The sequence below is a fragment of the Triturus cristatus genome, chromosome 5_1 (assembly GCF_964204655.1).
Source record: "Triturus cristatus chromosome 5_1, aTriCri1.1, whole genome shotgun sequence".
In the NCBI taxonomy this organism is placed as follows: Eukaryota; Metazoa; Chordata; class Amphibia; order Caudata; family Salamandridae; genus Triturus; species Triturus cristatus.
The window spans coordinates 580,900,324-580,912,864 of NC_140587.1; the positions used below are offsets into that span (position 1 = coordinate 580,900,324).

General features: G+C 47.8%; 1 protein-coding gene across 1 annotated transcript in view; it reads right to left on the bottom strand.

Moving 5' to 3' along the window:
* Window positions 1-11,102: 11,102 nt before the first annotated feature.
* SGK3 (serum/glucocorticoid regulated kinase family member 3) overlaps window positions 11,103-12,541 on the bottom strand; it is a 498,190-nt gene continuing 496,751 nt past the window's right edge. Inside the window, exon 19 of the mRNA XM_085605508.1 lies at window positions 11,103-12,413. Coding sequence (XP_085461634.1) covers window positions 12,243-12,413 — 171 coding nt within the window. The 3' untranslated portion in view covers window positions 11,103-12,242. The remainder of the gene's footprint in view (window positions 12,414-12,541) is intronic.

Here is a 12,541-nt window from a genome sequence, read left to right on the forward strand (position 1 = left end):
TAGGCACAGTTGGGGTGACAGTGCGAGGGATTTACCTTCCGCTCTCCCGAGTTGGTGGGCGATTTTCACCCAGTAGTCGTGTATGTGTGGGCAGTCCCATAGAATATGGAAAAAAGTACCCTACTGGTTACAATGTCGGAGACAAAGTGGATCGGGGCGCCTGCCCAGCCGAAACAGGAGTTTGCCATTGAAATATGCCCGATGAAGGATCTTGAGTTGGAGCAGGCGCAAGCGCATAGGGATAGCTATTTCTCGGGGTGAGGCCAGAGCATCCCGCCACATGACATCCTCTATTTCACCCAGATCTTTCTCCCACCCCTCCCTAAGTTTCAACATCGGGTCGGGGCGATTGTTGACTAACTTCTTGTAGGTGAGTGAGATGGCCTTACGGTCCATAGGATCCAGCAACAGGCGGTCCTCCAGAGGGGACAAATCGGGGAGAGGACCATCTTGAGGCAGGGCTGAGGACACCGCATGAGTGATCTGCAAGTATCTGAACATCTCCGACGGAGCCAGTTGATATTTAACTTGGAAATCCGGGAACGATGCCAGCCTCCCCTGAAACCCAGATATCTCTGACCGTGGAAATTTCGATCAGGTCCCATTTGTCGAACCCCGGACAGGTTCTGAGATGGCCTAAAATATCGGGCTCCCACAGGGGAGTAGCCTTCGTCAAGCGCCCGTGCCATCCTAATTTTCTAGTGATTTCATGCCAAACCTCAACCGTGCGTGCCATGGGACCTGTCAATTTAAGTTTACGGGGACTGGTGTATAGTGCTCTGTTATAACCACCCCGTCCCAGGAGCCAGTGATCCGTGCGAAAATTAGGTTTGTCACGGGACTCAAACACCCAGCTATTAACCACCACCAATTGGGATGCTTGGTAATACAGTCTAAGATCCGGTAGAGCGATACCCCCATCGTACCAACCCATAGTAAGTTTGGTCATAGCGATGCGCGGCCCTCCCAAAGCAGTCCCCGCAATATTCCATCGATCTGAGAGAAATAAGAATCTGGGGTCGGGATAGGCGTGTTCTGTAGAGCTTAGAGAAAGCACGGGAGCGCTAGCATTTTGAAGAGGAATGCGCAGCCGAGAAGAGTTAATGGGAGAGAGCGCCAATGCACAACGTCAGATTTGAAGCGCTGAAGAGGTCCGAGTAGATTGAATTCGAAAAAAAGATCAGGGTCAGGAGTAACAAAAATGCCCACATACCGAAAATCCCATGGTGCCACTGGGATGTTAAATCCCCGAAGACTCGTCGGGGAAGAACCCCACAGCGCATACATCTGGGAATTAGACCAGTTTATTTCGTATCCAGAGTGAGCACCGAATATGTGAAAAATGTGAAGCACCCGTAGCAGCGACCGTGCAGAGGAAGCCAGGTATAAGAGGATATCATCGGCATATAGGGAGATACGGTCTTTGTGAGATTCCGTCCACTTAAGTCCCCGTATCTCCGGATCACCTTGGACCCAAACCGCAAGCGGCTCCAAGACAAGGGCAAAAAGCAGTGGCGATAGGGGGCAGCCTTGTCTCGTGCCTCGGTGTGGTGAGAAAGTGGCGGAGCGATGATTGTTGACAACAACGTGAGCCGTAGGGCATGTATATAGTAGGCGAATCCAACGGATGAATTTGGGTCCAAGCCCCAAACGGGCCACAGCGGCGAAAAGAAAATCCCACTCGATGGTATCAAACCTCATCGAGGCGTCCAGCGATAAAAGAATCGTTTCTTCCTCGATGGTGTGAAACCTGCCGAGGACCCCATGCACCCGGCGTAAATTCCGAGCCGTGTTCCTCCCCAGCATAAAACCGGACTGATCGGGATGGACCAAGTTGGCGATAAAGTGGAGAAGACTGTTCGCAAGAAGTTTGGCCAGAATCTTAGCCACAACTGTCAACAGGGATATGGGGCGATACGATGTGCACTCCTCCAGAGGTTTGTTTGGCTTATGAATGACCACTATAGCAGCAGTACGGATCTCTTCGGGCAGCACACCTAACTCAAAACATTCGGTGTATAGATTAAGCAAATGGGGAGCCAATAGTGTTGACAGGGGCTTAAATAGCTCAATAGGGAGCCCGTTGGGGCCCATGGCCTTCCCGGAGCGAACGTCCAGTATGGCCTTCTAAACCTCCGTCACTGTAATGTCTGCCTCCAAGGTCTCTATGCCAGCTGTGAAATAGTGGGGATATCTAGTGTAGCCAGAAGATCAGGAGACAGGGAGGCCTGAGAATTGGGGGAGCTAGTGTATACCTCCTCGTAATGACTAGCAAATATGTCGGCTATGCGTTGGGGGTAGTGTTTTCATTTTTTAAATATTAATTCTTATCTCATTTGAGACCTAACCATAACATCACTGTTTTTGTCAGTAAATTTCTGGGGATTTTCAATGCAGAGATATATATAATTTTTTATTTCCATAACTATGGAGGAATACCGCTTTTCCCTTTTACGAAAGGACTCTTCTTGGCATGGTATTCCCCCTTGACTTTTTGTCTTCATTTCCCCATTTTTGCTGAACCCTTTTTTGTTGGCATTAGGATTCTGTGCACTTTACTCTTGCTATCTAGATGTAAAGTTCTTGTGCTCTTTCCCTTAAAAATGGTAACATTGGCCTGCTCCTAATTGACATATCTAATTTACTTCTAATGTCCATAGTAAAGGGTTATACATGTACCAAATGCCTCTAAATCAAGTACTACAAGTGGCTAGCAGCACTCATTGTGTCACCAACTAAAGTAACACTAGAAAACATATCTCAGGCCTTACCAATGCAGCATGAAGCGCAGTTTTAAACTATCATTTCCACCTGGCAAAATACATCTTTTGCCAGCTCTAAACCTCCCTTTTTAATACCTATAACTCAACCCCTAAGCTGTGAGGCAGATATCTGTAGTTGTTGAGGCGGTCATTGAATAGGGATGAGAGGAGACTGCGCTGGGTAAAGTGTCATGCAGCAGCTGTTCCGAAGGCGATGCGATGGTACCAGATGTGGAGGCTGCGGCGATGCAAGTATTTTGCGACAACTCCAAGCCACGCAATAGTGGCAATGTGTCGGTTCTGCTCAAAGATGCGCCGCTCAGCTGAGGATGTGTCGATTCTGCTGGAGCAGAACCTTAGGCTCACTTTCAAGGATCCAGGACTAGGGCGGCACTGCTTGGCAGGCCAGACTCACAGATGGCAGAGTCTAGGTGCAGAAGCAGGTCTGTTTGAAATCTTTTATGTCCCTGAGACTTGAATGAATGAATATTAGTCTTCTAAAGCGCAAACGTAGCCCAGAGGGGTCAAGGCGCTGCAGGAGGAGCTGTCAGACAGAAATAAAAGTAAGGCTCAGACTGAAGTACATTTAAAAAGCCAGGTCTTCAGAACCTTGTGGAAAAGAGAGTGAGACACTAGTCCAGAAATATCAGCAGGGAGGGAATTCCAGAGCCTAGCAGCAACGATGGAGAAGGCTCTGCCTCCCCATCTAGCCCTCTTAAACCTAGGAACTGTCATACATTTTTTACTGGCTGATCTAAGTTGTTTAGAGGGAACATAGCGCCAAAAAAGCCCTTTAATACCATCTGAGCCTAGGTCATAGAAGGCCTTGTGAGTAAGACAAAGAGCCTTGCACAAAATTCTACGGTTTGAAGGGAGCCAGTGCAGCTTGCTGAGAGAAACCGAGACTGAGTGGTATTTAGGGAGATCCATCACCAGCCTGGCTGCTGAATTCTGCACTAGCTGTAGACAACGAACAAGGCCCTTGTTAATGCCCAAATAGAGGGCATTACAATAGTCCAATCTAGACAGCACTAAATCAATAACTACCTGCTTTCGGGAGGCAAAAGAAAAGAAATGGGATATTTTCCTGAGAATCCTAATAATCCCAAAGCAGGTGGACACCGTTCTATTAATCTGAAGGCTCAGAGAGAGTGAATTGTCCACTATTACCCCAACATTCTTTCCATGGATACAGGACAAGGACAAGAACCAAGCGTATCTGGCCACCAGTCATTGGGCCAAACATTCAGTTGGTTTCCAAAGATCAGAACCTCTGTTTTGTCCCCGTTGAGTTTAAGATCATTCTGAACCATCCAAGAGGAGACTGTCTGCATACAGCTTTTGAAGTTAGTGGCAGATTCCCTAATGCTGTGGGTGATAGACACTATGATTTGAGTGTCGTCGGCATAGGACGAAACCTCCAATCCAAAGGATCTGACAACCCTGGCCAGTTGGGCAACAAATATTGAAAAGGGTCGGGCTCAAGGAGTAGCCCTGCGGGACTCCACAATTCCAACGGTTGGGAGTGGGGTGAAATGGTCCCTTTTTCACAAGACTTCAAATCAGGAGGCCAGCCAAGCTAGCCCTTGGAGTCACTCTGGGTTCAAGTGATGCAGGTCCAGTCAAGGGCAGCAGGTTAGCACAGGAAAGCAGGAGTCTAACAAAGATGCAGTCCAGCAGAGTGGCAGTCCTTCAGCAGCACAGCAGTCCTTCTTCCTGGCAGAGTATCGACAGGCCCAGAAGTGTCCTGAAATGGTGGTATCAGAGATCCAGTACTTATATGCAGTTGTGCCTCTGAAGTTGGGAAGACAGGCCTTTGAAGTGCACAGAGATCTTCCCATCCTGCCCCGGCTCCAGACTCGCTACAGGGATGGTTTGCAATGCTTGGTGTGGGGACAGGACACAGCCTTTTCAGGTGTAAGTGAGGCTGGGTTCAGCTCCTCCCTCCCATTCTGTCAGGATGGCCCATCAAGTCACACCGAAGCTCCCATTGTGTGTGGCTGTCTAGAGGTAAAACACAGAGCCCAACTGTCACCCATCCTAGACATGTGATCCGAACCAGGCAGCAGACACCAAATGGCTAAAGTAGGAAAATGCCAACTTTCTAAAAGTAAACACAATGAGATGATGGACGAAGCCCTGAAACTTTTCAGACACTCACCCCCAGTCACCGATCTGGGTTGAATCCATCATCGTTCTTTAGCTCACTTCACCACCTCCAAAATTCTCACGGGAAACTTCAAAAGACCATCCCTGCACAATTGGAAATTGCACTTATAAAATATAATAAGGTAATTCCAATGTTATCCTACAGAAGCGAAAAGCCTTGCATGGCGGGTCATGGGGGTGTGGCTTAGGAGCCAAGCATGGCAGACATGTCTCTGTAGAGCTCCGCTAGCCTGAGCCTGTGTAAAGCCAGAATCCGTCATTTATCCTGACCCCGAATTGCATAGGAACCATGGAGTACTCGTGGTGACCACTGAAAATCATGGCGGTGGTGAGCGACATCGGCATGGGCCTGGAGCCGACGCGATTGAGGCCTGGTGGAGGCGGAGTGGAGCGCGGGGTGCGCTACGTGAGCCGTGCGGCCGAGGCAGACAGGACCCTGCCTAGGAGCCCCACCGCGGTGAACATTGTTGACCATCGAGGTCTTGGTCCAGGTGTCGGTGAGAACTTGGGGCCTGGAGGAGCCTGCAGACAGGCGGGTTCAGAACCCTAGTCTCGGCCACCCCTGCGGCGCCATAGTCGCGGGCCTCTCCCTGTCTTCCCTTGATCTGCCGTGGGGCGCGGCTGCTGCATGGGCCCCCCGGCTCCCCCTGAGAGCTCCGTGTCGGCGGTGCGCCTGGCTGGAGCTGCGTGCCCCGGGGGCATTGGACTTGGTGGGGACCCTGAGCTTGGAGTCTGCCCGCATTTCTCCTTGCCTGCGACCCGATTGGGCCCCGGGCTGCCTCCGAGGGAATCATCCGATCGTGCTGTTGCGGTTTGGGCGTTCTTCGGTGCCTCCGACTGCCGCGCCCTGCTGGCCCTTTGTTCCAGCTAAGTCTGCCAGAGGTGTGGTGCAATCATTTTTGGGCCTTCCGTTTGCTGATCCTGGTTGCAGTCGGCCGGTGCGGATGCCTGAGTCGGGACTCACCGCCACTAGCCTGGTGGGCCCGAAACTGCGGTGTCTCCCCATCTGCCATGTGTGGACAAGGCAGCAGCGAGTCGGGCCATCCTATCCGGATTACCTGCTCTGGCTGTTGGTCTTGGGCTCTTATCTCCGTCTGCCTCTCCGCTTCACAATGGGCAAGGACAAACACGGGGTGGCAGCCCCCAAACAAAACACAATGGATCACTATACCCCCGCGCCCGCGAGGAAGGAGGGAGCAGAGGGCATATCTCCTGACAATGCAACCCTGTTAGCGGCAATCAATCAATCACGGACCGCACTCGAGGCCCAGATCGGGACCGTCTGATCTGAGGTGTCGTTTCTCTGCCAGGACCTTCGGAATGCTGTGGATGGGATCACGGAGACGGAAACTAGGGTCTCCAGGGTGGAGACACTGTGTCTACCCTCCAGCAGAAGGTCGATAAACTCGCCATGGTCTCAAAGGAGCTGGCATCGTGGGTCGAGGATACGGAAGGTAGGGCACGGCACAACAACATCCGCCCAGTGGGCTTTCCGAAGGGATGCGAGGGCACATCCATGGACAACCTCCTCTCTGGCTGACTTAGGGCACTGTTGCTGCCCAAGGCCATGTCCCCCTGCTTTGTGGTCGAGAGGGCCCTTCGCGCTTTGACCAAGAAGCCAGCTCCCGGGGAACGCCCGAGACCTGTGATCGCCCGACTCCTCAACTAGCCGACTGCGATGCTATCCTCCGATTAGCCCGGCTCCATAAGGATAAAATTACCTTCGATTCTCTTCCAATCATGGTCTTCCCAGACTGATGCAGCAGCAGCGCCAATGCTTTGTTGCGGCTAAGCGAAGGCTCCGGGAGCTGAATTTATACCCCGTCAGGATGAAAGTGATTTTTAATGCCAAGATCCACTTCTTTGACTCTCCGGAGGAGGTCTTCGCCTGGACTGACGAGAAGCGCAACCTCTGGCCACACACGCTGCCGCAGATACACTCCTACTCCTCGCAGGCGTCTCATAGGAGCGGCTGACAGGATAGAGACGCATCAAAAAGGTGCCACAGATCCTGGTCTAACTGGCGAGCCCATGGCCCACCTGAAACCGCTGATTAAAGCAGCTCCGGCCAGGTTTTTGGTTTTATGTTGTGGCTGTTGGTCCTTGTAGGGGGGTATCTGACCTTAATGTTCTGGGGTCATTTGCATCGGCTCTAGGCGGTGTCGGACAGTCCACGCCCTTTGACACTGAGTTATGTTTGGTAATGTTGGGTTGGATGGGCTCCATTGGGCGGGAACTGCTTGGGTCTTCATGTTTGGAGCCTGAGTCATGATTCCACCGCAACAGGTACTCCTTGTTTATGGAAGTATTAGGGTGGGCGGGGGAGGGCTTGTTGGGTTTCATGTTAGTGGTTTTTATGTTCTGCGCACCAGACTACACTTTGATGTTTCGATATGACTCACAACGCAGGTAATTCTCCAATGGGAAAACGTAATATTCTCTCTTGGAATGTACGGGGCCTATTGAATAAGATCAAACAGGGGGGCGGTACTGCGCCTAGCGAAGCGTCATTCTATCAACATCGTACTGTTGCAGGAGACTCATCTCCTGGGTAATAAAGCCCCTTGCCTTACTAAGTTTGGGTTACAACAAACAAATGATGGACGGAATGCTGACAATGCATACATTCTCCCCCAAGAGATCTGGGTTAAATCCATCCTTCTTTTGCCCACTACACCACCCCAGTTTAGACATGGCCATATGCAAATCAGTCTTGACCCTGTGCCTCATGGGAACAGTCCAGCCCGAACTGCCAAGCCATGTCTTCCCTGGACCGAAATCAAGCATCCTAGGACCGGTTTCTGGCTATCAGCCGTCATCAGCCAGGATAGCTTGACTCCAGTGGCGTAGTGAGCACGGGTCCCACGTCTGGGAATACCCATCCCACTTAGGGCGAAAAGCGTTACAACAAACAAATGATGGACGGAATGCTGACAATGCATTCATTCTCCCCCAGTCAAGAGATCTGGGTTAAATCCATCGTTCTTTTGCCCACTGCACCACCCCAGTTTAGACATGGCCATATGCAAATCAGTCTTGACACTGTGCCTCATGGGAACAGTCCAGCCCGAACTGCCAAGCCATGTCTTCCCTGGACCGGAATCAAGCATCCTAGGACCGGTTTCTGGCTATCAGCCGTCATCATCCAGGATAGCTTGACTCAAATGGCGTAGTGAGCACGGGTCCCACGTCTGGGAATACCCATCCCACTTAGGACGATAAGCATTACAACAAACAAATGATGGACGGAATGCTGACAATGCATACATTCTCCCCCAGTCAAGAGATCTGGGTTAAATCCATCGTTCTTTTGCCCACTACACCACCCCAGTTTAGACATGGCCATATGCAAATCAGTCTTGACCCTGTGCCTCATGGGAACAGTCCAGCCCGAACTGCCAAGCCATGTCTTCCCTGGACCGGAATCAAGCATCCTAGGACCGGTTTCTGGCTATCAGCCGTCATCAGCCAGGATAGCTTGACTCCAGTGGCGTAGTGAGCACGGGTCCCACGTCTGGGAATACCCATCCCACTTAGGGCGAAAAGCGTTACAACAAACAAATGATGGACGGAATGCTGACAATGCATACATTCTCCCCCCAGTCAAGAGATCTGGGTTAAATCCATCGTTCATTTGCCCACTACACCACCCCAGTTTAGACATGGCCATATGCAAATCAGTCTTGACCCTGTGCCTCATGGGAACAGTCCAGCCCGAACTGCCAAGCCATGTCTTCCCTGGACCGGAATCAAGCATCCTAGGACCGGTTTCTGGCTATCAGCCGTCATCAGCCAGGATAGCTTGACTCCAGTGGCGTAGTGAGCACAGGTCCCACGTCTGGGAATACCCATCCCACTTAGGGCGAAAAGCGTTACAACAAACAAATGATGGACGGAATGCTGACAATGCATACATTCTCCCCCAGTCAAGAGATCTGGGTTAAATCCATCGTTCTTTTGCCCACTACACCACCCCAGTTTAGACATGGCCATATGCAAATCAGTCTTGTCCCTGTGCCTCATTGGAACAGTCCAGCCCGAACTGCCAAGCCATGTCTTCCCTGGACCGGAATCAAGCATCCTAGGACCGGTTTCTGGCTATCAGCCGTCATCAGCCAGGATAGCTTGACTCCAGTGGCGTAGTGAGCACGGGTCCCACGTCTGGGAATACCCATCCCACTTAGGGCGAAAAGCGTTACAACAAACAAATGATGGACGGAATGCTGACAATGCATACATTCTCCCCCCAGTCAAGAGATCTGGGTTAAATCCATCGTTCATTTGCCCACTACACCACCCCAGTTTAGACATGGCCATATGCAAATCAGTCTTGACCCTGTGCCTCATGGGAACAGTCCAGCCCGAACTGCCAAGCCATGTCTTCCCTGGACCGGAATCAAGCATCCTAGGACCGGTTTCTGGCTATCAGCCGTCATCAGCCAGGATAGCTTGACTCCAGTGGCGTAGTGAGCACAGGTCCCACGTCTGGGAATACCCATCCCACTTAGGGCGAAAAGCGTTACAACAAACAAATGATGGACGGAATGCTGACAATGCATACATTCTCCCCCAGTCAAGAGATCTGTGTTAAATCCATCGTTCTTTTGCCCACTACACCACCCCAGTTTAGACATGGCCATATGCAAATCAGTCTTGACCCTGTGCCTCATGGGAACAGTCCAGCCCGAACTGCCAAGCCATGTCTTCCCTGGACCGGAATCAAGCATCCTAGGACCGGTTTCTGGCTATCAGCCGTCATCAGCCAGGATAGCTTGACTCCAGTGGCGTAGTGAGCACGGGTCCCATGTCTGGGAATACCCATCCCACTTAGGGCGAAAAGCGTTACAACAAACAAATGATGGACAGAAAGTCGACGTTTCGATCCCTAGCTCCTAGTACGGTGGGATCATCATCAGGACTCAAATTTAAGAAAAAATTGCCTGGTATAAATACAATGCCGTAGGAACACTTAGGAGTGTGTTCCGATCGAGGGGTCAGACGTGATCGTCCGCGTGAGGTGCGGGAAGTGGGCGGCAGCTGCGATGGCTACTTCAATTTGAAACTGAGCTTGGGTGTTTTTGGCTCAATAGGGAAAAAGTCAATCCGCGTCTGGAGCGGAGGGCGGGCGGCAGCAGCAATGGCTGTCCGTTTGATGATGCGAGCTCAATAGAGTCTCGACAGGACTGGGAGCTAGGGATCGAAACGTCGACTTTCTAGAACAGTACCACATTGTATCCACTGTGAAAATGTATTGTGGTTTCTGTTGGTCTGAGCTTACTTAAATCGATTATTGTATTGTAAGCCCCCATGTTTGCTCCCAAAGCCTTTTGCCTGCCATATCTTTCTACTTTTATCTGACCCATAAAATCTGCTAAACTAGCAATAGCTGCTGTCCAGTGGCTATTAACCTTATTGGTATATGCCTGCCAATAAATACTAGATGACTGACTTTGTTTTCATGCATGTATTATTACAAAAAACAATTAAAAGATAATTAAACTAAGCAAAAGGTATGGTGCACTCTCCCTAGCAGCCCTACCTGAAAAGATGAAACAATGTTGAGTTAAAGGTTTGGCATTGATAGGCCCTACTTTGCTAAATCAATACACCTGCATCATTGTATATTCAGTGTACTCCAAGTTGCCTCATAACTGAAATTGTAAAAAATCATTCAGACACAGTATGTTATCTACTTTTTATCCCCTGTTGTATTAAAGTCATATCTGTGGAACGGATGTTGCATTTAAACTTTTATATTCCCACAGCATTTCAGACCAGGATGTTGCCCAACAAAGACAATAGTCGGACAATATTGGTAAGCCCCCAAGCCATTTTTCTTTACTGTTTACATTAAATGTTACATATCCACAAGAGAGGCAGTCAAATATGATACAGTTCTGGGCTAGTACTTGAAACTCTCTGAAATACTATACCAAGTTAGCTCTTTTATGTGCCTTAGTCATCAATGAGAGGGTTAAGTCACATGTAGGTCCATGTTTCATCTGCACGTGAAACATGTGGATTTTATAATGTCATTCTTTCCTCTACAGCGGTTTAAAAAAATGTATGGTTCACAACTTCCTCAAACCCTCACAGAAACAACTGACCTAAACAAAGATAGAAATATGCCCCAAATTTATTACATCAAATAAAACCATGAAAACACGCTAATAGAATAAGATTTTTTATTCATTTGAAATGTCGAGATTTAGATTGCAGATTACTATTTTAGAAACTCTCTGAACAATGTTCATCATACTTGAAATAAACTCTAGGAATATTTGACAGTTGAAAAAATAATCTTTTATAATTTTTTCTCTGAAGGGAAAATATTGAATTGATTCAAAATTAACATTGGAAAATATGAAAGAAATATACACAACAATTCAGTTACTAAAGGTCATATGCAATGTTATGTTTTACTTTAATATCCAGAAAGTCACTTCCTTTTCTAAAATACTAATGTTTTACAGCTTCTTGGCTTTTCGGGTGAAAGACTGAGAAGGAGAAATTACACGGAAGACAGTTAGTGTTGCAAATATATCTCTAGGTCAAATATGAACATTTCTGGAATTGTTTTCAGTGTTTTTGAGTATTACCTAACCTTCCTAACAGTCTACTTCTTTCACAATGAAAGTCTAGTCAGTGGCAGGTTATGCACCTTATAACTGTTGATTAATATGTTGTAATTTAATAAACAAAGTGTGATATGCCGGTAAGGATTGAAACAATGCTACAATGTAAAGGTGTAAGAAGCTATAAAAGTAATAATGCCCAAAAGTGAATGCAAGTGATAAAAAACACTGCATATGACCTTAAATGACTGGTTATTTAAGTTCGTATTCTCCAGTTATGGGATTTTTTTCTCCCAGTCAGGTAGTATAATTATTAGAAGGAAATAATAACATAGTATAATTTTTTTCTAAACACAGATTATACAAACAATAATTGCATAAGTATAAAAAAGAACGCAAGTCACTGCATAGAGTTCTATTATGCACAATACAATAGCATTTGTTAAACAGCACCGCTATTGAACAAAAGCTAATCCTAGTGGACACTCATTAATGTAAACGCAGATAAACAGATCAACGTATATTTAATGCATGTCATTCATTTAAATGTCTTTCTATAAAAATATTTTACTCACCAGCAGAATATATATTTGCAGTACAAACAAAGATGTTTTTTCGATATACTTCCTATGTTAAAAGACACTAATGGTGTATTTTCAAACTTGTGTGTGTTAAATGAAAACTTCAGCACGTGCTTTCGGTCAAGTGGAAATGTATGTTTTTTATTGGTAAGCTACTATTGAAACAAGTCTTCAGAGGGTGGTGCATAAGAGAATCCAACAAATGCATCATCTGCTTCCATGACGCTAGCATTCACTATTGAGAAGTCCGAGGATACACAAACAGAATATGGAACCGTTTCATCTGTAAACTCTGGATCAAAGTTCCCAATATCATCTGGGCCAAACTAAAACATAAAGACAAACATCTTTATTAATAAAAACCCATAAATGCTACTGCAGTGTATTACATTTTCCCACTCAGATCTGAACTTTGATAGAACAATTTTAATGATTGGTCTTTTGGAGTATTTTC